This window comes from Hippopotamus amphibius, chromosome 2, assembly GCF_030028045.1.
Source record: "Hippopotamus amphibius kiboko isolate mHipAmp2 chromosome 2, mHipAmp2.hap2, whole genome shotgun sequence".
Lineage (NCBI taxonomy): Eukaryota > Metazoa > Chordata > Mammalia > Artiodactyla > Hippopotamidae > Hippopotamus > Hippopotamus amphibius.
Window position 1 is genome coordinate 161875247 of NC_080187.1, and position 27252 is coordinate 161902498.

General features: G+C 37.6%; 1 protein-coding gene across 2 annotated transcripts; it reads left to right on the plus strand.

Annotated features, from left to right (window-relative positions):
* On the plus strand, positions 1–27252 carry LOC130844744 (uncharacterized). 2 transcript variants are annotated; one of them, XM_057720848.1, is made up of 8 exons: positions 1–523; positions 13723–13844; positions 15382–15520; positions 17812–17933; positions 19970–20080; positions 21564–21670; positions 24956–25046; positions 26938–27252. In XM_057720848.1, the coding sequence occupies exons 1-8, from the start codon at positions 427–429 to the stop codon at positions 27052–27054; spliced, it is 906 nt and encodes a 301-aa protein (XP_057576831.1). In that variant the 5' UTR covers positions 1–426; the 3' UTR covers positions 27055–27252. The 2 variants fall into 2 exon arrangements, with proteins under 2 accessions (XP_057576831.1, XP_057576832.1); XM_057720849.1 differs by having other exon boundaries at positions 483–595.

Consider the following 27252-nt stretch of genomic DNA (forward strand, 5'->3'; position numbering starts at 1 on the left):
AAGAGGGTGCACTTCCGCTTCCGGGGCACCCGCCGCGTTCCGTCGGTGCGTTTACCAAAGGGTTTGTTGATGTGTTTCTTTGCTTTGACCGGTCGTTTTCTATCGCTCAATAACTGCGGTATTAAAGTTAGCATTCAGATACGAGGCTTTCCAGGGATGCGACCTCAGGAAAGAACTCCAGCCTCCAGGGGCCACCTTAACAAAACATGATTTGGCTGAGCACCACCAGCTAAGAGGGGAGGGGTGTAGGGATGTCTGAGTGTAGGGATTGCCCGGAGCACGTGAGAACTCCAAGGAGGGGGCGGAGCTTAAGACTCTCGCAGCCAAGGGAGGCGGATTCCATCCCGGGTCGAATCAGGTGTCTGGACCCGCCTCTGCCTGCGCGTGCGCAGCGCGAACCTTCCCCGCTCAGCTTTCTGCTCCAACATGGAATTCCGCTCCGCGCGGCAAGCGGTACTGCAGCTACTCCGTGCGGTGGCTCCGGCCGACCTCCCAGCTCTGCTCCAGTGGATGCGAACTACCCGTAAGCGATCAGAGCCAGAGTCAGAAGGCTGGGGCAAGGATATGCTGTGGGCTCTGACCTTGGGGACTTAGGGTGAGGCCAGAAGCCTTCCGTGGGGTAGCTGCGCTGGTCTCTGCTCTGCTACGGGGTGGGTTGACGGGGGCACATCGCAGACTTTGTCAGGTTGAGTCCAGTTTAGGATTGGGTGCAGGAAGACATGGCTCTGGGTTTGTGATTCCACTGCAAACTTCAGACAGACCGCTGGAGCCGCCTTGAGTCTAACCTCTTTTCTCAAGGAAAAAAAAAAAAAAGCGGGGGGATGGTTTAGCCCTCCTCCCCATTGCTCCCACAAATTTGGGACGACCTGTAGGATATTACCTGAAAAAGCCCTCTGTAAGAGAAATTTTAGGCTGTAGAGCTGTAAGTTTTTACCCTGCAGGCAAAATCACAGGTAGCTAGTGCATTTATTTTCTCAATTGTAAAATGGCCCATCAATTTAATCGTTGTTCCGGGGTGGGGAGAGGGAGAAGAGAAAAGAGGGAGGGGAGGACTTTGATTTTGAATAATAGTTATACTAAAAAAAAGCACAAGTTAGAATCAAGAAAATGTGGTAATTAGGTCCAGCTATTGAAGAATGGGCTAGATCTGTTTTGGCAAAGGGAAGCCTGGTGAAAGCACAAGAAAATCGGATATTCCTTGTTTTTGTTTTTTTCTATTTTTTGTTTTTGTTTTGGATATTCCTTGTTTGAGAACTCTCCCAAACCATGCTCTGCTTGCGTTCCCCTAAACGTTGATTCCTGTGTTTATTTTCATCCAGACTCATGACTTGAAATATTCCTGTTTGTTGATGACTCCCAATTTTAGACTTCCATCCGTGAGGTTCTTCCTAGAACTTTCTCTCTTCGTGATATTAGAGCCAATCAGTCGTTTGGGTATTGTCATTATTGTTATTACTACTACTACTGCACATTTTGGAGGATCATTTTAGATAAGATACCAAACTGAAATTAACTTGGACATCTGGTAGTGACATTTAGCCTGGAAAGTAGAGAAAACCAAAGAGGTGACTTCATATTTATACATACAGACAAGATTCAGATAGGAATTTACAAAGTCTTGTATTCCAAAAGCCTTGGGTGCCTACAAAAATGCCATCTACTGCCTGGTTCCAGCAATTGCACATTGAACTATTACTAAAACATCCTTGCCCTCAAGATTTGAGTTCTGTGGAGCCATTTGTGATCTCAGTCTCCAGTTTTAGAGGCATCAGTTGAAACTCCATTTTTCAAAATCTTTGAAAGCATGTTCTGGATGATGATTTTGTAAATAAGAAGACCCAATACCGTTGGCTAAAGAATACAGTTTTACTTTTTCTAGAGCACGTTCTGTGCCTTTCTCCAGCAGATCCTGTAGTCAGAGGAGGTCAAACAATTTGTTAAACAATTTAGAAAATAAACTGAGTTTCTGAAGAATGTTTATTATATAAATATTTTGAGAAATGAGAGTGCCACTTAGCTTAAAATGAAGGAATATGTTTTACTATAAATCTTAAAAATTAGTGTAATTTATTGGTATACCTACTTTAGGTGGTAATATATACATAATATAAAATTTACCATTTTAACCATGTTTAAGTGTACAGTTCAGTGACATTAAGTACATATACATTGTGCAACCATCACCACCATCCACCTCCAGAATATTATCTTCACAAACTGAAACTCACAGTGTACTTTTTTTTAGGAAATACAGCACAAAAGATTCTTCCAATCAACAATTTTTCATTTTCCTAATTAATTTTCCTTCTTCCAGGAAAAAAATTACTGCATAATGTCTTACTTGTATGACATTTGCTTAGACCTTTGATAATTATAACTCTTCTTGAATTTGTATACCATTTAATGGAATAGCAAGAGATAATAATAGGCATTATGATTTTGGTTTTGAGTTTCATAGAGTTTATTGAAACTAAAAAATATCTACATATTGCTAACAGGTAAAATCACAATAATTTTAAATATACAAAAGGAAGAATAATATTCTTTGTCTCTGAAGGAACAGTGGGATTATCATACCAAGACCTGGGGTCATTTAAGATCAGGCTGATAGAACCAGAAGCTTGGACCAGGACACAACCAAGCATTTGTCAATGTCTGATATAAACTGAAGATGTAGAAAAAATAAAGATAGAGCCTGTATTTACCTTGGTACAGCTTAGGCCAAAGGCCTAGGAAACAAGCGAGAACCAATATATGAATGATGAAACAAGTCTGAGGGACAAAGCGCACCAAGACAACTCCCCCCCTCAACCTCCCCGAAATAAATAAATAAAAGGAATAAAAAATACAGCAGGACTTCAGCTCATTGATTCTTTTTTTTTAATTAATTAATTTAATTTATTTATTGGCTGTGTTGGGTCTTCCTTGCTGCACACGGGCTTTCTCTAGTTGCTGCGAGTGGGGGCTACTCTTCATTGTGGTGCGCAGGCTCCTCATTGTAGCGGCTTCTCTTGCTGCAGAGCATAGGCTCTAGGCACGTGGGCTTCAATAGTTGTGGCACATGGGCTCAGTAGTTGTGGCTCACGGACTCTAGAGCACAGGCTCAATAGTTGTGGCACATGGGCTTAGTTGCTCCATGGCATGTGGAATCTTCCCAGGGCAGGGCTCGAACCCGTGTCCCCTGCATTGGCAGGCGGATTCTTTACCACTGCACCCCCTAGGAAGTCCCAGCTCATTGATTCTAATCTTGTGGCAGAGCATCTGTTCTTTTCTACTTCTTGTATATGTATAAAGCAGGCTATTGATCTAGCTTTCAAAGGGTAGGAGAGTGCCTGCAATCCATTAAGTGAAGGGAGCTGAGAGACAGAACTGTATGTGGGGTCTCCCATAAGCATGTTAAAAATTACAGATAACTGTTAACAAATGCTGTTGTGAAGCCTCTGAGTTTTTTCTGAATATGCAAATACAAATGAGTTATGTCAAACCGATAACTGGTAGAAGTTTCTATTAACAATCAAGTTACAAAGGATAGAAAATTAAGATGTGCTATAGGAAAGTTAATAAAATCATCAAGAAAGTATTTAAATTCTTAAAAGAAGATAATAGTAGGTGACTAGAAGCTTTTAGAAGCTTCTCTGTTTCCTGTATTTTAAATACATCTTCACTAAGCAGAATTGGACCTGTTGCCGAGCAACAGAGCTGTTAGAGGGTCTTTGAAATTCCTACAAATCTAAAAAGCAAAGCCTGGGATCTAGTTACATTTGTCAAACAGCATACTACTCCAGTTCTGTATTGTATTACCACTGAAGAAGTAGCCACATAACTTACAGATTTTCCAATCTTTATTGAAACCATATGAATTTGTGAAAGTTATCAAGTATCAATATATGAGGCAAATAGAATAGATTGTTTTTTCAAAAACTAAAAAAGATATACTGAGCAAATGGGTACCTCTTAAAATTTTTGTATCAAATAAGTGAAAATAATTGTACTTTTGATCGCATTTGTTGTATATTGAAAATGGCCATGATATATAATGAGTAATATATCATGGACAAGTGGGTTTATCCTAGAATGCACTGATGGATTCACATTAGAAAATCAATGTAATGTACTATATTAACTAAAAGGAAAAACCATATGATTATCTCAGGAGACACAGAAGAGCATTTGACAGTATCCAACATCTCTTCCTAATAAAAGCTCTCATCAGACTAGGAATAGAAGGGAACATTCTCAACCTGATAAAGGAGATCTATGAAAAATCTACAGCTAGCATCATACTTAATAGTGAAAGACCAAATTCTTTCCCCTAAGATTAAGAATAAGACAAGGATTTGTACTTCTCACTTCTAGCCAGCATCATAATAGAGCTTCTAGCCAGTACAGTATGGCAAGAAAAGGGGAAGGAGGGAGGCATCTCAATTAGAAACAGGTGAATGGATAAACAAATTGTGCTGTATTTTTATACTGGAATACTACTTGGCAGATAGATGGAATGAAGTGTTTATATGTGCAACAACATGGATAAATTTTGCTAAGTGAAATAAACGATACTAAAAAAAGACTGCATACTATATAATTTATCTAAAGATGTAGGAAACTGCAAGCTAATCTATAGAGATAGAAAATAGATCTCTGGCAGCTGGGAGTGGGGGGGTGGGATTGGAGAGGAGAAGGAAGGATTACAGAGGGACATGAGGAGACGTTTGGGGATAATGAATATGTTCACTATCTTGATTGTAGTGATGTTTCATGGTTGTATACATGTCAAAACTTAAATAACTGTACTCTTTAAATATGTACAGTTTATTGTATGTCAATTCTACCTCTGTAAAGCTTTTTTTTTTTTTTTCCTTTAACAGCCACAAGTTCTTTGACCCTCATTCCATGAGAGGTCAGGTCTCTGTTCTCTCCTCCTTGAATCTGGGTGGGCTCTGCAATAGCATTAGCCAATAGAATATGACAGAAATGACAGTATGCCAGTTTCAGACCCAGGACTTAAACTGGCAACTTCTACTTCCTGCCTCTTGGAATGCTTGCTCTGGGAGAAGCTAGCCATCATGTATATAGTCTGACTACCCTGAGATTGTCATACTGTTAGGAAGCCCCCGCTAGCTTATGGAGAGCAAGATGCCCAACCAGCCAGTAGAGTTCCTGCCATCCTAGCCTACACACCAGGCATGTGAGTAAAGAAGCCATATGAGATATCCAGCCCAGTTAAGCTTTTGTTACAAATAACTTTGCTGTAAATTCATGTGCAGATTTTTGTGTTTACATGTTTTCATTTCTCTGTGTAATGTCCAGGAGTGCAATCGCCGAGTCGTATGATAAGTGCATTTTTAGTTTTATAGAAACTGCGAAACTGTTTTCCCGAGTGGCTGTACCATTTATGTTTTCACCAGCAATGCATGAGTAATCCTGTTTTGTCTGCATTCTCACTAGCATTTGGTATTTTCAATATTTTTTATTTTAGCCATCTGATAGTTGTGTAGTGATATAGCATTGGGCTTTAATTTCCATTTCCCAAATGATGTTGAACATCTTTTCATGTGTTTATTTGCCATTTGTATATCCTCTTTGGTGAAATGTCTGTTTATGTCTTTTGCCTGTTTCCTATTTTTTTTTATACTCTTGTTTTGAGAGTTCTTTATTATAGATATAAGCTCTTTGTCACATATGTGGTTTGCAAATATTTTCTTCCAGTCTGTAGTTTGCCTGTTTATTCTCTTAACAGAGCCTTTGCAAGGCAAAAGTTTTTAATTTTGAGAGGTTCAGTTTATCCAGTTTTCCTTTTTGATGTCAAGTTTAAAAACTCTTTGGCCCTAGATCCTGAAGATTTTCTCCGATGCTTTTTTTTTCTCTTTATTTAAAAATTATACAATACTGTATTAATTTCAAGTCCTAAGGTATTTTTTTCCCTGAAAGAATTGTGGTTTTGTGTTTTTCATTTAATTCTTTGATCCAAATTAATTTTTGGATTGTGTGTGAAGTTTAGGTTGAAGTTCATTTTCTTCTTCTGTAGATGTCTCTTCGCTTCAGCACCACTTGTTGAAAAGGCTTTCCTTTCTCCATTGAATTGTTTTTGCATCTTTGAAAATTAGTTGGGCATTTTTGTCTGGTTCCCCTATTCTCATCCAGTACCACACTCTCTTGATTATTGTAGCTGTTATTATTTTGAAAACTATGTTGTTTAATTTCCAAGTGTTTGGAGATTTGCCTATTGTCTTTCTGTTAGTTTGGCTCCATTACAGTCAGAGAAGATACTCTGTGTGATTTCAGTTTTTTAGAATTTTTGATAGTTGTTTTATGACTCATGATATGGTTTATCTTGGTGAATGCTCTGTGGGCACTTGGAAAAAACTGTATTCTACTTCAGTTTAGTGGAGTGTTCCATAAATATCTATCAGATCTTGTTGGTTGATGATATTTTTCAGTTCTTCTATATCTTTGCTGATTTTCTGCCTAATATTCCTATCAGTTGCTGAGAGTAGGGTGTTGAAGTCCCTAGCTCTAACTGTGGATTTCTCTATTTCTTCTTTCAGCTCTATCAGTTTTTGTTTCATGTATTTTAAGGCTCTGTTGTTTAGTGTATACACATTTAAGATCACTGTCTTCTTGATAGAGTGATCCTTTTATCAGTATGTAAGGTTCTTTTTTTGCTTTAAAGTCTATTTTATTTCATATTAATATAGCCACTCCTATTTTTTAAAACTTTTTGCACAATATATTTTTTTCCATCCTTTTACATTGTCTTCCTGTCATGTTTAAAATGAGTCTCTGTTGATAGCATATAGTTGGATTGTGTTTTTTAAATCTATTTTGCCAGTCTCTGTCTTTTGATTGATATATTTAGACCATTTACAATTAAATTATTTATATGTTAGAGCTTAAGTCTAGCATGTTATTGTTTCCTGTTTGTTCCTTCTGTTTCTCAGTTTCTTTTTATCTCCTCTTGCCTTCCTGTGGGTAAATGGAACAGTTTTAGAATTGTGTTCTTGTTTATAGTGTTTCTGAGTATATCTCTTTGTATAGTTTTCTTTGTGGTTACTCTGAGTATTACAATATACATATGTAACTTATCACCATCTACTGGTATCAGTGTTTTATCACTAGAATTAAGTATTGAAATCTTCCATTTAGGTCCCTTTACCCTCCCCCACTTAAAAAATATGATTGTTTTATGTATTTCCTCTATTTACATGAGCACTGTAGCAGATGGTTTTATAAATTTTGACTTAACCATCAAATATGGTTTGAGAAACTAATGAGGAGAAAGATAGTCCATTATGTTTACTCTGTTTTTACCTATTCTGTTCTTTCCTTTCTGAAGTTGCAAGCCTTCTGCTATTTCCTTTCTGTTGGAGGGTTTCCTATACCCATTCTTTAAGGGTAGGTCTGCTGGCAACAAATTCTTAGTTTTCCTGCATCTGAGGATGTCTTTAATTCGCCTTCATTCCTGAAGGATAATTTCATCAGATACAAAATTTACAATTGTGGTCTCTTTTTTCCCCAGCATTTGAAAAATTTTGTAACCTCCCGGCTCTCGTGGTTTCCAATGAAAAATTCACTTTTGTTCAAATTGGTGTTTCCCTATGGGGAGTGAATTATTTCTCTTTGGTTGCTTTTAAGATTTGTTCTTTGTCTCTTTTGTTTTTAGAAGTTTAGGATATGTTCTGATGTGGATTTCTTCAGCTCTATCATCTTTGGAGTTTGCTTGGCTTCTTAAATGTGTAGGTTTATGTCTTTCACCAAATTTGGGGAGTTTTTATTAAATAGCTATATTTCTTCAAATACTTTTCAGCCCCAAACTTTTTCCCCTACTTCTGGAACTCTGATACTAATGTAGATCTTTTGTTATCCCACAGATCCTTGAGGCTCTGTTCAGTTTTTTTTTCTAGTCTGTTTTCTCTTTTGTTCAGATAGAGTAAATTGTATTGACCTGTCCTCAAGTTGACTGATTCTATCCTCTGTCATCTCTACTACTGAGCCCATTCAACAAGGGCTTTTTTATCATTTTATTTTTCAGTTTTATAGTTTCTGTTTCTTTTTCTATGACTTCTACTTCTTTGCTGAGATTTTCTATTTTTTTCCCTTGTTGCAAGATAATAACTGCTTATTGAAGCATTTTCATTATAGCATTTTATTGTAGCTTTAAAATCTTTGATCATCCAAATTCTGATTACTTTGCCTATTAGCATCTAGATTGCCAGATTCAAATTATGATTTTTCCTGTTCTTGGCATAAATGATTTTCCATTGTATCCTAGATATTTTGATTGTATTCTAGGATAATTTCAATTTTATCCTGGATATTTTAGATATTATGCTGACTCTTGATCTTATGCAAATCTTCTCTCTTAGTAGGCAGTTACCCTGCTTAGGTTTACCCTGTTGATTCTGGCCTGTTTTTGTGGGCTGTAGCTCTGATAACAATGCAGTTTTCAGTGCCCTTGCAGTGCTATTCAGGTCTGCTTCGTTCTTTGGCACTGCTGGGGCTCCTGCTCAATCTATGCTTGTGTTGCCTGTGTGGAGAAAGACAGTTTCTTGGATCACCCTATGTCACTGAGCTGCCTTCCATCAGTGGGGGTAGCGGGAAAAGCCTGGTTTGCTCTGGTTTGCTCTGCCACTGGGCAGAAGGCTGGGACACCTCAGGCCTGAGTCTCTTGATCCTGCTGGGTAGAGGGCCTGGAGACAGCAGCCTCCCCTGCTGTTACCAGATAGTCTGCCACTGCCCCAGGTGTGGGTTAGGGATTAGGGCTCCTCGGTACATCTCTGTTGTTCTTACCCTTTACCAGTCTTTGGTGGGAGAAAGCAGGCTTTTCTTAGTTTTTGTTTTGTTTTGTTTTGTTTTTTCATTCTATGGCTGTTGGTAGTTCTGGGATGCAGGCCTCTCCAGGGCGCAGTCCAGGCTACATGGAAGATAAAAAGAAAACCCAGGAGGAAATTCATTGAGGTGACCTTCCTTCCTTAAGTCCTGAGGTCCCTAGACAGCTTACCTTTTTTCTAGCTTTCACAGTCCTTTATGGTTGCCTGTTGATTTATCTCCAGGGTATTTCATTGTATTTAGAGGGGAGAAGCAGGGGAAAGTGAGGAGAGTAGCCATCTTGTCCAGGACCAGAAGTCCCCTCAGGAAATTTTTTAAATTTGAATAAGAACTTAAGAGTAATATAAGATATGAATGAATAATAGGAAATATATAATCGAATGTTTAATTATGTATTGTAAGTCATTAGAGGTAAGGATATGGGTGAGTGAAGGCTAGAGGTTGAAGGTAAGACTTCATGGAGATGAAGTAACTTGAGCAGGCCCTTCTTGCAAAAAGCAGGGTCATACAGTTGAAAGGAACAGGAAGGAATATGGAAAACAACTGAGGAGATTTGCCTGTCTTGAGCAAAAATTATGTTAGCAAGTAATGAGAGCAGAAAGCGGGAAGGTTGGACTCTGGTGACAGAGAGGGCCTTAAAAGTCTAGAGTAAGACTTGATACGTTGAAAGGTAGGCAACTATCCCAAAATTGTAAGGAGGAGGAGTGACATGAAGTGAAGTTTAAGCAAGATTAGTTTAAAATAGGTGTGTAAGAGATCTCATATTGGGGAGAAACTGATAATTCAGGAGCTAACTTTGAGTTTATACTGGTATTCTACGTGTGAGGTGGTGCCTGTGCCTATGGGGTAGTTGAATCGGTTAAATAAAGAGGAAGTAGGATTCAAAAGAGAAAGTGATGGGACTTGATACCTAACTAGATACACAAAATGGGATTTAATTTGTAGACTGTCAGCTTTGGTGACTTCTCTTTCCCTATGTATTAAATTAAATATAAGTAGGAAATTTTTAAAGAATGAATTTTGCTCTTTAGAGAAGCTCTTCTTTCTCCACTCCCTTCCCACCTGCATGTGTAATTTGAGAAAAACCTTACTGTCCTCAGGCAAGTGATTAACACCTGTCTTTCATCTTTTTCCAAGCAACGTACTGTTACCACACATTCTGAAATAGTTATTAAACGTGTTAAAAGATGTTCAGCTTCACTAGTAATTAAAGAAATGCAAATTAAGACAACAAAGTTTGTGTTTATGGTACTATTCAATGTTGTAAGGCTTTACTGAAGCACGTATTCTTACCATTTTCTGATACAGTAAACTGGTATAATCTTTCAGGAAAGAAATTTGACAATATGTAGCAAAATCCTTTAAAATGTTTGAGTACTTCTAAGAATTTATAGTAGGGAAATAAATGCAAAGAGATGATGTATGCCAAAATGTTGGGTGCGATGTTCCCAATTTTTCACAGTTATAACTGTATCTAAGTGTAGAGTAGTAGGAGTGAATAGTAAAGTAATATACCTATAGTGGAATATCTCACAGCCTTTAAAAATAATGTTTTAAGGAATTTAATTTTAATAACAAAGTAAATACTTATGATATAATGTTGAATGAATTCCAGTTTTATACACTTCAGTAATATCCTATCATATCATGCTTTTTTGACCTGTTTTATAAGCTATTATTAGGGCAAAAATGTCATGCTCTTTTCAGAAGTTACTTGCCAACCACAACAGATAATGAAACTAATTTTAGCCTTCTTGAGCTAAAAATTTCCACAGTGCCTTACATATAGTGCTCAACAAACATTAGCTATTATTGTGAAAGATATTTTGAGAATTTTCTTCCTAGAAAAGTATACATATTTAGGTATACAAGCAAGCATACAACTTTAGGCCTTTTATGGACCACATAAAGCCCATATGTGGATCCTCTTAACTAGGACCATGGTGAGGAATCCCTGCTGTAACTGAAGGAATCTCTTTTTACCCTTGAATGGAGTTGAATCAGAGTTTGTTGTCCAGGATAAGAGGTGTCAATTCTCATTTTCACCTGATATCCTTGGGATTGAGTCTTCACTTAATAATGCCTTTTTAAAATGACTGAGTAATTTAACACACAATTTCATAATATCTCTCATCTTGCCTGGTAATGCTTACATTAATTGGGGAAATTGACTCCCAAATAAACATATTTAACTAGGGAGAGAGCTGGAAATCTGTTGTGATGGTTCAGAATTTGCAGCCCTTCCCATCTTTCATTTTCCCAGCTCCCTCGGTCTTCACATATTTCTGTTTAAGATGTTTCACCACCACCACCCCTTCCAAGTCTATTAATAACGGAGTAGCAGTGGCATTCAGAGACCTAGACACTAGAGTGATAGAAGAGGAGAATAAGCTAAGGTAGTCATGGTTTAGAGACCTAGATTGCCAAATCGAGGTCAGTTCCAGGGCCAAATTTAAAGGGGCTGTTGAGCAAGTCCAGAAGATGGCACCCAGATAGCAATGGAGATGGTTCCCACATTATAGGAGGAACCATGGTCAGAGCTAGGGAGAAGGGAAGACTAAGGTAGTAATAGGGGAGCTCTTACTAGCCAGCTGCCTTCTGAGCACCCTTAGGGAGACTGTATGGTACAGTAACTGAGAGTTCAGAGTTAGACCCACATTCAAATTCCACCTCTACCACTTTCTGGCCAGTATGACCTGAGACAAGTAACTTAACCTCTGACCTCACATTCTTTTTTAGTTGTAAAATAGAAGTGATAATAGTACCACATACAAGATTCTTGGGATTAAATGACTGTTCGAAAAGCACTGCACAGAGTTTAGCGTGCCTTAAAGCGCTCATTCAGCAAATGCCGTATAGCATTAAAGGTAATGATTCCTCTTGGGCTGAAATTGGAAAAATGAGCTATTATGGAAAAGCAGATTCTGGCTCAGCACGCAGAAGAAATGCTGTCCCTGTATATGTTCAGGTGAAGACTGAAAAACTATCGTATGTCAGAGACGCATGAATGGATTCTGCCGTTTGGTAGCAGGTCGTAATTAAGTTCCCTTTCCACTGTAAGACTCCTATAAGGCTGACCCAGTGAAAACTATGTTTTCCTAACATGATTGTTTGTGTTACAGAATTAAATCCAAAGAAGTTGGGCTATGAAATATCTTAGTTTGGTATAAGGAGACTTCTATTGGCTTCTTCAGTTATACCATTTACAAATTGAGAGAACTTGCTAAGAATCACTGGTATGAGTGATATTATTAGGATTAAATGTGAGTCACAGAGGCCTCCAGACAGTCTTCCATCTGCGTACGGAGAGAAGCTAAGCAATGCATCACAGGTGCTATTTGGGTTCCACCTAAAACAATTTGGAATGAATCTTCATAGTAGTTTTGTTTCTCTATAATTTATATTCTGCATCCTTCTAGAAAAATTTGAAGCAACAGTTTAGATCCTCAGATAGGTGAGGAAAGAAAAAAGAGCTAAAAGGCCTTTCTACATTAGTTCAGGGAGCCAAATACTGTATCTTCGTATTAACTACTATTGCTCAAAGGTAAGTTATGCAGAGAAAGAATCTCTGTATGTAGGGACACAGAGTGGAAAAAGTGAAAAAGATGAGTACCTTTATTTAGAAGCAAAAAAATCTAGGTTTATATCTTATGCTGCTGTTGGCCTGCTTTGTAACTTTTCACAATTCATTTAATCTGAAAAGACTCGTTCCCTCCTCTGTAAATCAGAGAATTAATCGTGCTTTGTCTTCCTCACCTGGATGTTATTGTACTTAAATGACCTCGTTTCTGTGTGAAAGAACTTTGCAAACTAGAAAATATTATCCAAATTTTAATTGTTATTTGTGACATGAAAATAGCATTCTGACCCAACACAAGAATTGTTATGTTTAAGAAGGAAATTGTGAACTTATTTAAAAGCAACCAAAGGTTTGGGGGGCAAGAGATGTGGAGATGGGTGATATTTTCTTCAGAATTTCCTTCTCTAGCTATTTTAAAACAGAAAAACACAACCCCCTTGAGGTCCTTTTACTCTAGCAAGAATTCAATATAAGAAAGTCTTTTAAGGAAAAGGTAAAATGTTTTCATTAGTAGTCCTTTCCAGTCTGTCTATATTTGGCATTCAGGCTGTAGTTAACTTTTAGAGTATTTTACTTCCAGATAAGTCTCATTCTATTTAAAATTATATATGAACTGCTTAGAAATCATACTTTTGTAGAGCCAGTTACCAAAAGGTAGAGTCTCTTACTGTTTCCATCTTTATTGCTGTATATGTCGGCATGCACACACACTCCCCTTTTTGCCAGGTCATCCAGAGGTAGGCCACAGCCATCAGAAATGTGCTCTTTGAATGATCATTTTATCTGCTGTTCAGATACAGTGCAGCAACACGATCCTTGCAAAGTTGATTCCATAGTTGGTGCCATCTGTTAGTGCTTATTATCTGAAGTCTTGGGTACATTTTATTGGAGGCAGGGATACTCAGCTTAAAGTTATGTTCTTAGTGATGCCTGTGTAATGCCTCCTAAACTTGTAAGAGCTACATGGTCACAAAAAAGAGTATTTGACTACTTACTGGTAAGTTTAAGACCCAAAAAACGAATGGCAGTACTTTTCTTAAGTAAAAATAAAGTAGTAAAAAAACTACATATTTTAAAAATGCCTTTGTTTTCCTATAACAGGCTGAAATAGTCAAATTTTATATTTTCAGGCAGTTTGGAAAAAGGAAAAACTCAATGTTTTCCATGGAACATTTGTTAGAATTTGAATATTTCATTGGTTAGAAGGTTTATTGTTATAAATTGATGCTATCTGATGGGGAAAAAACCCATCCATTGTAATCATTTAATCTAGGTATGACTACAACCATAAAAAGCTATATCTTTTTTTTTTCCAGGAGATTTTGATGAATTCATTCAAGACAATAATGACATTATGTTGAAAAACATTGCAGAAGACCTTCGGAATTGCTTACCGCTAGAAACCATGCTTTCCTCAGAACATCTAGCCCTCCAAAAAGTAAATGTGTTACATTAATTTACTCTTCGTGCTACTTGAGGATTCTCCTGTTCTTCCCTAGCCCCGTTAGCTTTTCCAGTCTAATCAGTCCTGAATTCTACTTTTTCATTTGATGCTTCAACCACGTCCCCAATTCTTTTGAGTCTGTAACCCTCTGGCTCCCTAGTACCATTCATTCAACAGATATTTTTTGAGAGTGTCCTGTTTGCCAAGCACTCAACCCTCCACCCCCACCCCAAAATCAAGGCCCGATAGTCATCTGTCCCTGCCTAAATCATTGTCCTGGTTTTCTTCTCCCTGTTCCATTTCCCTGGCTTTTATCAAGGATGAAGTTCACCCCTTTGTTTCCTTCTCCTACTTTTGCATTGCACAGTTTTTGCTTCTTCGGTTCCTTTATTCCTAGAATTAATTCTCACTTTTCTTCTCCAGACAACGCCCTCATTCAAGTCCCTTCAAATCCCAACTCTTAATGGGATACATATGCTATGAATATTGTTTCTGAAAGCAAAACTAAGAATAATAATTTCTTCCTCCCCCACTAATCTGAAAGTAGCAGCCCTCCATATGGTTTTTCAGCATGAAAATTCCTGCACATTTTGAGTAGTTCTGTACATGCTGTGAGCACTCAGTAAATCTTAGTAAACATCCAGTCATTCACAGCAGGAAAACATTGGATAGTATAAAAACTGAGAGAAATATTTATAATACAGTTTCAATGTTATTAATAGAACACTCTTAGTAGTCTCATGATATAATACAATATATAAAGTGAGAAAAGTATTCATTGCATGTTAATGGTGAACCCACAATCCCCCATCCCAACAAACTGTTTTTCTTTTCCTTTGTTTCCTTCTTGTCCATATGTATATGTACATTTTATATACGTGTGTGTGTGTAGATGTAGATATAATTTTGTAGATTTCCAAGCAGATAGGTTGATTGTTAGCATTAAAGTAGAAGGAATCAGACTTTTTTTTTCTCTGTAGCTGCTTGCTTTTATATCATGTACCACTAGTATTAATAAAGTTCTATTATTTGTAAGCATGAAGTTTTACTAACATTTCTATTATTTGAAAACTTTGCTTCTGGGCAAAGATTGCTTGCTAAGTATTTTCATGGGTAAGTCAGTGACATGTAGGACTCAGAAGACCTGGTATTAGTTTCTATTCTTCCCCCTCTTAACTAACTAGTGTCATTTCTTGGGAGAAATCTCTCTGGGTATCAGTTTCTTTATTTGTAAAATATACTACTTAGGATGGACAATATGGTCTCAAAATACTCCTTTCAACTAAAAATTTAATCTATTTCTTATAGCCATATTTTGCATCATGACATGTCAAATAACAAGTTGCTAGTGTCTCAGAAATAAAACAAAAGCAGAGCAGAGTTGCTGACTTCATAAGTGAAACTTGTCTTTCTGGGTCTTGTTGCTCTCAGAATTTCAGCATATGAACCACTGATGTTTTTGCCTTATTTAGCAATAAAAAGAGACTTCTTTGTACTTTGTTTCTTTTGATGTTTTTCTTCTCTCCACCAGATAGAGCAGCAGCCAGAACCCACAGTTCACGTTGATGCATTCCTTTATGATGAAGACTTTATTGATTCATTATGTGAGAAAGGAAAAATGAGCAGAAACTACTGTATGGTGTGTGGCTCACACCAGACGGCACCTTTAGGTGGGCATTCAGGCCTGCAAACCTGATGACCTTGCGTGTACTTTTTCTTAGATGTCATGAGTATGCAGATTCTTGACCAAGCATTCACTGTGTTTTGAAAGCAAAAGGCCAACCCGCAGCCTAGCTATTACCAACTATTGCAGTCAGGGAAACTAAACAGAAACACTGTCCAGGGAGGCTAGGCCACTTCATGTCTCCCAGGGGACATTTCTGCTTTTCACTGAACATCTGTAATTGGAGCTGATTTCAAGTCCAGCAACTAATCAGAAGTGAATGAATTCAGGGAAACTGACTCATACTTTATATACTCAAAAGAGATTCACCTTTAACCATAATGCTGATTTATTTACAATGAAAAATATGACTGCCAAGGGGGCTGAAAACGTTCTCCCCATGAAAACATCTACTTGAGAAGTCAGATAGTAATCAGATATTGTTGGATGGGTATGGATTCAGAGGCCGGAGGTAGATAATCTTGAGAGTTTATTTAGGCCATGATTTGACCTTGTGGAGCATCTCCGGTCTGTAACACAGAACAACTCTAGTGACAGTCTCCTGCGTCTCTGTCCCTCACATGCAGCATCTTTATTTCAAATGGGAAACTAGACTGACTGCATGCCGCTAAGATGTTAACTCTTTTGTTAATATATATTTTTTCAAACCGGATATTGTTGTCTAGTCTATTAATCTAAACGTGCTATTTCAGCCTCCCTGCTCACGTAGATGTAGAGGTGTTGCTTAGAGTGGGTAATATTGTGCTCATATTACTGATCTTAGATAATATTATTCTCGAAAGTTAACTACTAACAAATTTGTAATATGTTGCTAATGTGTGATTTGTAATATATTGTACCTATATTGTAGTTGGGGATTAAACTACCCTGGTTTACTGGTTTAAGATTCTATTTTTTTCAGTTGCCATTTGAGGTAATTAAAATTCACAGAATAGAAAAGGACTTAGATAAGAATAACAGAGGGAAAACTGAAAGGTAACTTATGACTGTAACACCATATCAGATCTGATGTACAGAGATTTATAGAAGAGCTGTGTTTGACCAAGAAAAATTTGGAGATTAGGATGCATTTTCACCTAAAAAGCAGGTTGTAAATAGTGACTGGATACCCAGCCCAGCCTAGATGACTGTAATGACTCTGGAAAAGCTATCGCCACGTGGGGCTCTTGTTCCCTACGTGAAAGGGGCTTGTCTAGCTACAAGGCGGTAATGACGACTGTAGCCCAGGGCAGGAGCACTGACATGGCAAAGAGGGTAGTGAGGATGAGGGGAGATAAAGCCAACCCCTCTCCACCCCACCAGCTCCAGTGTTACTTCTGAGGCCCACTCACCCTTTATTTTCTTCCTGGGGATTAGCCTGCCTGCTTCCGTTTTCTTTGCCACCATTCATTAGTTATGATCAAAGTTTCTCCCCTTCCTGACCATTATATTACGTAGCATACAGTAGAGAAAGGCTTTGGGTTACCTCCACGTCGGAAAAAACAGACGCAGGCTCTCCCAGGTATTTCATTACAGAAATAATGGAGTGAGAAGATGGGCAAGGAGGCTTGAAATGGTAGCAATTAAACTAAGGGAAATAACAGTTTAGGAGTGTCTTAACCTCCTTCCATACCACCCCTCTCCTGCACTCCAGAACACCCTTTCGGTTGGTCAGGGCTGCCACATTGTTCCACTCCAGAGACAGTCATTCGTTTGGTAGTTTACAGTCTGTGCAGCAAGAGGTGACGGCCCTATGGTTGGCTCTGGGATAGGGTGAGAAAGCAGGGTGGGATGGGAGTTAGGAAGTAGTCGCGGGGAACAGCAGGTCATAGGGAGAAAAGGAATGGAAAACCCAGGACACCCTAAGCAGCAGCAAGGAAGAAATGAGGAGCGTGGGGGTGGGGACAGGCAGCTGAGTAGCGCTTTTCTAGAGGCCTTTGATGATGGTGGTGATGATTTTGGCTGTGCTGCTTGGCTTGCGGGATCTTCGTTCCCTGACCAGGGATGGAACCCACGTACCCTGCAGCGGAAGCTCAGAATCCTAACCACTGGACCACTAGGGAAGTCCCTCTAGAGGCCTGTGAGATGTCAGAGACATCATATTTCTTGTTGTCTGACATAGCTCAGAGTGAATGAGTACAAAATTATCACAGCAGTTTTTTCTAAATAACCTCTGAATGGCTTTCATTGATTAAGAAAAGCATGAAATACACTTTGTAGGTGAACAAACTAGAAATACAGAATGGAATTGTTAATCCCCAAGCAAAATTTAATGTTTACTCTGTTCTAATTCTCCAGGGTTTATTTCTCATTCCTTCTCTCTCATGGAATTGAAGTTCATTTATCATCACGTACTCCCTGATCTGTCGGGAAAGGCCTTGGTTGACGTTGGCTCCAGGCTTGGCACCGTCCTTTATGGGGTAAAGTCCAGCTTGTGGACGTACTCAACATTTGGAAATACTTTCTTCTCCTACTAGCAACAGTTTTGCCTGCCACCATCCAAGGTGACAGCTTGGCTTTATTTATTAGAGTAACAGAATAATATGGTTAAAATGATGTATTGAATTTGGACTTTCAAAGGCCAGCTCTCTGATTTCCTTTACTGCTTTGTCTCTGTGACACAAGTGAAGGAATATCAGCAAAACAGAAACAGGTGACCCTCATAACACTTTGCTATTCTGTCAGTCACTTATTGCCCTTCTAACTCTGTTTTCTGTACTGCACTAAAATGGTATCGTATACTGAGCTTTGATAAGAACTCTTATGAAACTGACAAATTTACTTGACCTAGGAAATTGCTTATGGCCATGAGCAAGTCATTTAATACCTCTGGGCCTCAAGTTCCTCACCTGTAAGTGAGCAAACTAAATGATATCCAGGACACACCTTGCTTTAGTTTTCCGTGATCCAAAGTTTGAATGTAAGCTTTTGTGCCTGAGATATCACTTCAGTGTGGCTTTTTTAAAAAAATTCAAGTCATGAGTATTTTTAATATTCTTAAATGGTTTTATCAAAAAACTGGAATGTGGTTTCTGGTTGTCATTAGCAGACATGTTAAAACATGTGGCCAACAGCAGTAGAGGTTCATGCCAGAAACAGGCCCTATCAGTTCCCAGTGTCACTGCCTGCTCTAAACAGAAACAGTTAACTCTTTCATGCTTCATTTATTTTTCAGTGTTGACTTATTCTACAATTAGGGAAGATAGCCAAAATAGAAAGTACAGTTTATCAGATGGCTTTGTTTGGAGAACATTAGAGATTATGATTGTTTACCATATTTTGTTCACTCTTGTTAATTTTTTTATTTGTTATGAAAGTATGTACTTTCATAGCTGAGGGACTTCCCTGGTGGCGCAGTGGTTAGGAGTCCGCCTGCCAATACAGAGAACACGGGATTGAGCCCTGGTCCGGGAAGTTCCACATGCCCCAGAGCAACTAAGCCTGTGTGCCACAACTACTGAAGCCTGCACACCTAGAGCCTGTGCTCCGCAACAAGAGAAGCCACCACAATGAGAACCCCATGCACCACAAAGAAGAATAGCCCCAGCTTGCCACAAATAGAGAAAGCCCATGTGCAGCAACAAAGACCCAACGCAGCCAAAAATAAATAAATAAATTTATTTTTTTTTAATGTATATAGCTGAAATAATTGCTGCTATGTAGGTATTTGGCAGTGTTAATGAATTTTAACACGTCATTTTCCTCTATAGTAGGTCACTGATTCCATCAACAAAATTTTTTGAATACTTACTTATGCTCTGTTGAACATATTCTCAAAATCCATGATGAGCTGTAAATATAAATTTAGATTACCATGTAAGTGTTAGTTGATGTAAAATGGTCTTCAGAATATGATTTGACCTCTCCTTCCAGATTATTTTTTGTTATTACAACCAAAAATAGATACATAATAATAATAGTCAGTTCTTGATCATCCTTGTTAACTAATGGCCAGTTATCTTTGGTGGATTGCCAGACACCAGGCTGACTTCTCTAAGCCAAACAGGACAGGGGTGCAGCCACCCTCTTGTGTCAGACTGTGCCTGAGTTTCCATTATATTTCCCACAGGTTAACACCTTTCTTGCTTTCCCCGATGTAACGTCCCAAGAGATTATAGAAACAGGGCATTAAACAAAGAATCTATATGTGATCACTTTCCTCATTTCCAACTCTGTTGAATGCACAGTTTTATCAGGAAAAGTAGCAAATCAGTCTTTAAAAATGTGATTACTTTTAAATAATGGAAATTGATAAACTGCAGTCAAGGTCTGGATGAGTAAGAGTCTAAGTTCTTGAAGTTGTTTTACATAAATTATAAAATGTTATTTATCTTTCCTTTTACTTTTACTTTATTGAAATCTGTTTTTAAAAGTTTGACTTTTAAAATTTCAAATAGAAATAAACCCACAACTGAAAGTTATTTCTTTTGCATCATAACGTATCTTTATATTTTAGGGTTATCTTTACAGCTCAGCATCACAACTGTATGGAGTAGAATTGAATGGAGACTTTTGCCAGTTGCAGGAAATGGTCATAAAAAAGTACCAGTTCACTGACAGAATAAAGGTACCTTTTTAAATATTTATTCTGTTATCCTTTGTATAGCATAACTTAGCCAAATTTCTTCTGCATTGGAGTTGGAAAATCTTTTTGAATCTATTCTTAGTTGCTGTTGTGTAGAAACAGATTGAGCTAATATTTTAAAACATTAATAATAAAGATGAATTATTATCATTATGTTCCACTCACATTTTTCTTGTCCTCCCCAATTTTATTAGAAAGGAGAATTTTTTTCTTAATTTTCTTCATATCAACTATAGTTTTGGTAGCAGCAGTTTGAATCTCTTGATGTTGGTCAGAAGTGTATTTAATTAAACTCTGAATGTTGAAAGTAAGCAAAAGGGTTAAGTAATGCTCACGGTTTTTATCTTTTTATAAGCTTTCAGTAGGAATTGTGGGTGCCACAGAATAGCAGTTCATGGGAGAATGGTGCCCTGGGTTGGGCTATGACAGAAATTTTCTGTTTCTTATATGTAAGGGAAAAAATAACAAAAAAAGGGGAAAGGAAGTATTTTGGTTAATGCAGTAATCCTTGTTATTTCACTAGCAATCCTACACTTCTAATGGCAATGCATAGAAGTATTGAGTATCTAAGGATCTCTGGTGTTCAGGGCCATCTACTATTGAAAGACATATCTTTGTAAGATTAAGGATCTGGCTTTCCCCTTTCTTATAGAAGGAAAAGTTTTCATTCTCTTCCTTCTTCCATCCTTGCTTTTTTCTTTTCTTTCTCTCTCTCAACTTAGAAATTGAGAGGCAAGTGATCAAAGAGAATTCATTGTCCAATAATAAATTCATGGATTTTTCTCACTATCTCGTATTTAATGAACGAAAACACACTGCTCTTACATAATAAGAATCACAAAACTAACAGGAATATTGATTTAAGTAGAAATTGAGGTTTAAACATTCTGAATATTATTTATTTGTAACACTAAGTTCTTGTTTTGGAAAGAAATCATATGATACAAAAGACTTTTTCTCTTCTTTTTAAAATAAAAGTTATTTGCTTTGCTCTTGAGCAAATGTTTCCTCTTATTATCTTGCCTGTGGTCTACAAGACTTGTTGATTATAAGCAAAGTTAATTTTTTGAGGTGTATAGTTTTTCAGTAAATTGTTTTGTTTGCTTTATGAAGACTCTGACTACCCAAATGTACAAATCTAGTTGATGATGGAGCCAGAATTTGAACCTAGGTCCTTTGACTCATAACTAGTGATATAGTGGAAAAAGCTCTGAACTGGAAGTGAAAAGAGTGTAATTATAACTATATAAATGATTCCATCTAAAACAAAATTTTCACAAGTTTATGGTTTTTATTAGATATTAAGTATCTTCCAAAGGTAGTAGTGATAAATATACTGTTCTCCCATTGTAAGAAGTGTGAATCTCCCGCATTGCCTCACAACATCATTGAATCAATAGCTGTTTCTTACATGGTTGTATGATATGGTGTCTTTGTTCTTTTACGTGAACTCCTTCTCTTTTAGGTGCTCCATGCAGACATCTGTACCCAAGGTTCACTTCTGCAAAATGCTGATGTTATTATAATGAATAATGTCTTCGAATATTTTCTTAATGAGGCAGAACAGGCCAGGTATGTTATTTATTCAAGTAAGAAATCTGTTGTTAAAATATATCCAACAAAGTATGAAAAGGGATTGGTAGAAATGTTTTCATATTGAGCTTTTTATTTATTTTTTTTATTTTTTGGCCACACTGCAGGGAGTGTGGGACCTTAATTCCCCAATCAGGGATCAAACCCGGGTCCCCGGCAGTGATATTAAACTTTTTAGAAATGACCTCAACTCTCAGGAAATTGTATTAATAAAGAAATGTGTTATGTCTAAATGAAAATAAAAATAAACTTTGGTTGTCTAACCTTGTAAAATATTATACCTAGTTTTGAGTAGTTATAAAATTGTTTCACGACCCGAGCTTCACTTTATAGTCAGTGATGCAAGAAGTTATCAGTTCCCAGTGGGTCTTTATACTTATTGTTTTCTGCCTCAGTTTTCTTTTCTTTGAAAAAACATGTCCTATGCTATCCTATCACAAAATAATAGGAATTAACTGGTGCCTATAAATAACTATAAAACAAGATATAAGAATATTCAGCTAGAAAACAGTGAATAATTATTAAATTTTTAAAATGTTCCTAAGGTGATAATAGCAGGTTCCTGAAGTTTAATCCATTATTCAAGTAATAGAAAAACTAGCAAATCTGTGATCACCTTTTTTTTTTTTTTTTTTTTATAATTTTTGGTGGTGCTGCGAGTCTTGTGGGATCTTAGTTCCCCAACCAGGGATTGTACCCTCACCCTGGGCAGTAGAAGTATGGAGTCCTAACCACTGGACCACCAGGGAATTCCCTGTGATCACTTTTCTGACTTCTCATCAGGACTTATAGGTCCCTCTAATTAGAAAATTCCTGTAGTCCAAGATACTGATTTTTCTGGTCAGTTAGGCTTGCTGACTTATTTATCATGATGACATATGTATACTCTAGATGCAGGAAAGCTCCCTTCCATATGTATGAAAGGGCATTACATGTTTGGATTAGTGCATCAGTGAGGTTTCTACTGCTGAGAAATAAAAAGGCATATAATTATAGACCGTAAACAGTTAATATGGAATAGAACCCTGAATGACTAAACCTGTTTATCCTGCCACCTTTTACCATCTATATTTTCTCCCCCTCCCTCTCTCTCTCTCTCTCTCTCTTTCACACACAAACACACACACACCCATTACTTCTAGGTTAAGGTCAGTACAAAATTCACAATGTGAATGGTTTAAAAAGAAACTAGTTCAACAAAAAGCTAATTGTATTGTGAAAGCTCAGCCAGAATGGGTGATGATTTTTTGGTTACAGGCTAAAGACCAGAAACACAACATGAACAAAGTCATTTTAATCATAGTGCACTCTTTAAGCTTAATTTCCAGTGGACAAAGTATGCATAGCTTTTTACCTTTTTAAGTTCATGGCCAGTAGTCAAAATATTACATAATTGTTGGAGAATGAAATAATACCAGGTTTATATTGTATAACAAGTTAAAGAGAAAAATACCTTAACACTCTTTGGAGATTCATGTAGGAAGATTTTGAATGCTGAAGAATGACGAACGCTACCTGTCAACTTGACGCTGGAAATACTGCATGTTTGGGTTGTTTTAAAAACTATCTTGGAAAATTCATTCACAAACACTGCATGACTCACCGAATAGGTATTATTCGGTGTTGGTTCAGTCATTTCTCCAAATTAATCAAGTTCAATGAATTCTAAATATAAAGAGGTTATAGCTTCTCATGGTTAATTATCTTCATCATGAATGACAGTACACGTGAGAAAGTTTAAAAGATACAGTAAAGCATTCTAATATTGGAATCATTCTGACAAAATTGATCAATTACCTATATTATTCTGTATTGTAGCAAGTAGAGTTAATTCTTAGTTTAAAAGGTACCTTTATGTATTTTTTCAGTAGATGAAATATATACAACTACCACAATGACAGCTTCTCAGAAACAGCGAGTGCTGTTTTGAGAGCCATGCCCAACCGTGCCAATACACTCAGCTTCTCCGCTTCTTCGGTTTTACTAAATAGACTTGTAAAATACATAATTTGTAAGGAGCTACATCAAGACAACAAACAGCTGGAGCCCACGCACGGTGATGTTTATTATCAAACATTACTATTTGATTTTAGATCTAGCCTAAGAAAAAGAACATTTGTATCATTTTGCCTAGTAAGGTCCAGAATGTACTAAGCCCAATAACCATTGCTACAGCTAAAGTAAATGCAAATGATCCTGCTGCCCATCTGCCCCACTACAAGGGGCGCACATCCCTGCTTTGCTTGACCGTTGCTCCTCAATAGTGGGGTGTACTATCAAGACTCGTGCACAGTGTAGAAATCCCATTCATGTCTACACTACAGGTTAATCAGAACTGGTCAGACACTGCCCTCTGACACACACACATGCACGCGGCACGCCATCGTGCTTTAAATCCAGCTAATCTCACTAAACGTCTCAGGTGCCATGTTGTCCAGAAGTCTTTCCATTGAATATTTCTGACAGCCAAATAAAGTATGATTTCACTCTTGTTATTTTAAAAGATCTAATCTATATGTTATACTCTTATTGTTAGTCTTGGCTTGTTTTCTGGCTTCTGTGGCCTTTCTCCGTGACTCTTTCCCACGTATGCCCCTCAGCCCTGTTCCATTCTACAGAAAGTTTGACAGTTCATAAAGAATTGAAGGGGCTTTAACGCTGATCCAGCTTTGACTTCTGTATCAGTTCTGAAAACTTCCTTTTGGCCTTACAATCCCTGGCATTACCCGTAATCCCCATCTTGTTAAATCTCACTCAATATTGTAACTTCACAATTTTGCCAACATCCTTCAGGAACTGGATTTACCAATTTATAGTATCTTGCTATGGTCCTGTTTCTGCAGGCAAACCTTTTTTTTTTTTTTAGAGGACTTTATTATTTTTTGGCTACGTTGGGTCTTTGTTGCTGCATGCAGGCTTTCTCCCTATTTGCAGTGAGCAGGGGCTACTTTTCGTTTTGGTGCGCGGGCTTCTCATTGTGGTGGTTTCTCTTGTTGCAGAGCACAGGCTCTAGACTTGTGGGCCTCAGTAGTTTTGGCTTGCAGGCTTAGTTGCTCCACAGCATGTGGGATTTTCCTGGACCAGGGCTCGAACCCGTGTCCCCTGCATTGGCAGGCAGATTCTTAACCACAGTGCCACCAAGGAAGTCCCCAGGGACTGGATTTGCAGATATCACCTGTGCTGCATTTTCTTTTGTCATCCTCGTTTTGAAGACATATCCAGTGTCTGATAATGCCTAGCATATAAGTTTTTAATGTGTTACAGAGCCTGGGAATATATCAGCCATAATGTAAGGAAACAAGGATCGTTATTAGTGACAGTGCCAAGTCTTGAAGATTCTCTCTCAGGTCTTCAGGTATGTAAGCCTCTTTGTCAGCATTTTTATTGTCAAAACTTTTCCTCTGCTTTTTTCTGATAGCTGTTACAATATTCTAGAAATGTTCTGTCTGAATGTAGTGATGATGATAGAACAGCAAAACCTTATGGCCTAAGAACTGGTTTGTTCACTGGCATCAGGAGCTCTGAAAGTGGACTTTCCTGGTGGCGCAGTGGTTAATAATCCGCCTGCCAACGCAGGGGACATGGGTTTGATCGCTGGGCCGGGAAGATCCCGCGTGCCGTAGAGCAGCTAAGCCCACGCACCGCAAGAAAGAGGAGCCTCTGCTCTCAGCAACTAGAGAAAGCCTGTGCGCAGCAGTGAAGGCCCAATGCAGCCAATAAATAGATAAATAAATTTATTAAAAAAAAAAAAAGCTCTGAAAGTGTAATTTTGATTTTAATACAGATTCCTTTGATTCTCCACCCAATTTTTCCAACTGTGGGGTTATAGTTTTAGGTTAACAAATGCTATTAAATATTTGTAAGAGACTTAGAACACCTACCATAACTTTTTCCCTGAGAACCAAAGGAACAGAGTTGTTCAGGCTTCTAGAATCAGTAAGTGGGCTGGAGGCCCACATCCTGAACACAGTTTAGCTTCTAGGTCAGTTCGGAATCTTGCACAAACTGCTTCTGTGTTTTTCAGATTCTCCATAGAAAATAAGGCTGGTACTTAATAATAAGAATCAGCCCAATAGATTGACCCTTTTGTAAAGGTTAATTAACACTTGTAAAGCTCTTTGAGATGCCTAGATGAAAGATACTGTAGCATTTCTTAGTACAGAGTCATCTTATTTTCTTTAATATTGCTTTCCTTGCATATAAGCACTGCCAAATTTAAGTGTATATTTCTTCCTTTAAGAAGTTAAAGTCATCAATAATACCTTCTTTAAAAATTTTTGTCAGTCATCAAAATTACAAAGGTAATTCATGTTTGCCATAGCAGGGGAAATAATCCAGAGATATGTAAAGAAATGATGTTAGTCTTCCCAGTTTCCCCCCACCTGATTCCCTCCCCATGAGATTCCTACCCCATGAGTGATGTGATTCTGCCATAGTTTTCCATACTCATAAAAACATACCTTTTAAAATATGTGCTCTCCAATTTATCGTGTCTATGTGTATTGAAATAATTCAGTGATTTTCACTCACCAAAGCAGAATATTTTTGAGAGCCCTTACATATGAATTCTTTTTTTTTTTAATATTTTAGTTATTTATTTATTTATTTATGGCTGCGTCAGGCATGGGCTTCTCAGTAGTTGCGGTGTGCAGGCTTAGTTGCCCTGTGGCATGTGGGATCTTAGTTCCCCAACCAGGGATCGAACCTGCGTCCCCTGCGTTGGAAGGCAGATTCTTAACCACTGGACCACCAGGGAAGTTCCATGAATTCTTGAATAACGTTATTGCGTTCCTATTTAATGAAACCTCTATAAACAAATATATCCATTGGTGGCTCCAGAATTGCCGTGCCCTGGAGACCCAGGTTTGCAGTGTGACGGGAAGGGCCTGATGAAGGTTATGGAGCACCGTCACTGTGCGTATATGAACAGTTTCTCTGTGTACTCCCGTTGTTTTAATCTTTTATTGTTTAAGCTAGTTTAATTATTAAACTATTTACATTAGTTATTCTATACGTTCTTTATTCTTTCAAATTCCAAAATCAAGGTAAATTAATTAAGTCCCTGAATCCACAAACCTACCATTTAGTACAATAAAGAATGGTTTATGTGGCACCATGTAGAACTGAGTCCCTCTCATTGTAATAAAAATCTGTTGTATTCCATTACTTAGTCATGATTTTTCGAACTTCAAGAGACTAGGTTCATTCTGCAATTTTCATATTTGTTTATAACCTTTTTTTTCCAGGTTAATATACAGTTGTCTTCTTGGGTTGAAGAAGTACCACTGAACTATGATATGTACCCAGAAAAGGATATTGACAGGGAGGCTCTTGAACAAATACATTTATACAAGATTCTCTAACACAAAAATAGTCCTACCTCAGTTTAAAATAATTAGAAAATAATTTAAAAGAAACAGAACCCCAGTATCCTCACACATATTTTTTTCTGTGTATTCCTTTCTAGTCTTTGTACATATGCTTTCACATTTGTAAATAGTTGTATATGTATGTATACAACTTTGCGTGTTAATTTTATTAAAATATTTGTGTGAAAAAAA

Bases quoted from the DNA above. Each gene is read 5' to 3' on its own strand.
- LOC130844744 (XM_057720848.1), top strand. From the start codon at position 427: ATGGAATTCCGCTCCGCGCGGCAAGCGGTACTGCAGCTACTCCGTGCG. The intron at 524-13,722 runs GTAAGCGATCAG...TTTTTTTTCCAG, and splicing joins CCAGTGGATGCGAACTACCC to GAGATTTTGATGAATTCATT. The intron at 15,521-17,811 runs GTGGGCATTCAG...CTAATTCTCCAG, and splicing joins ACACCAGACGGCACCTTTAG to GGTTTATTTCTCATTCCTTC.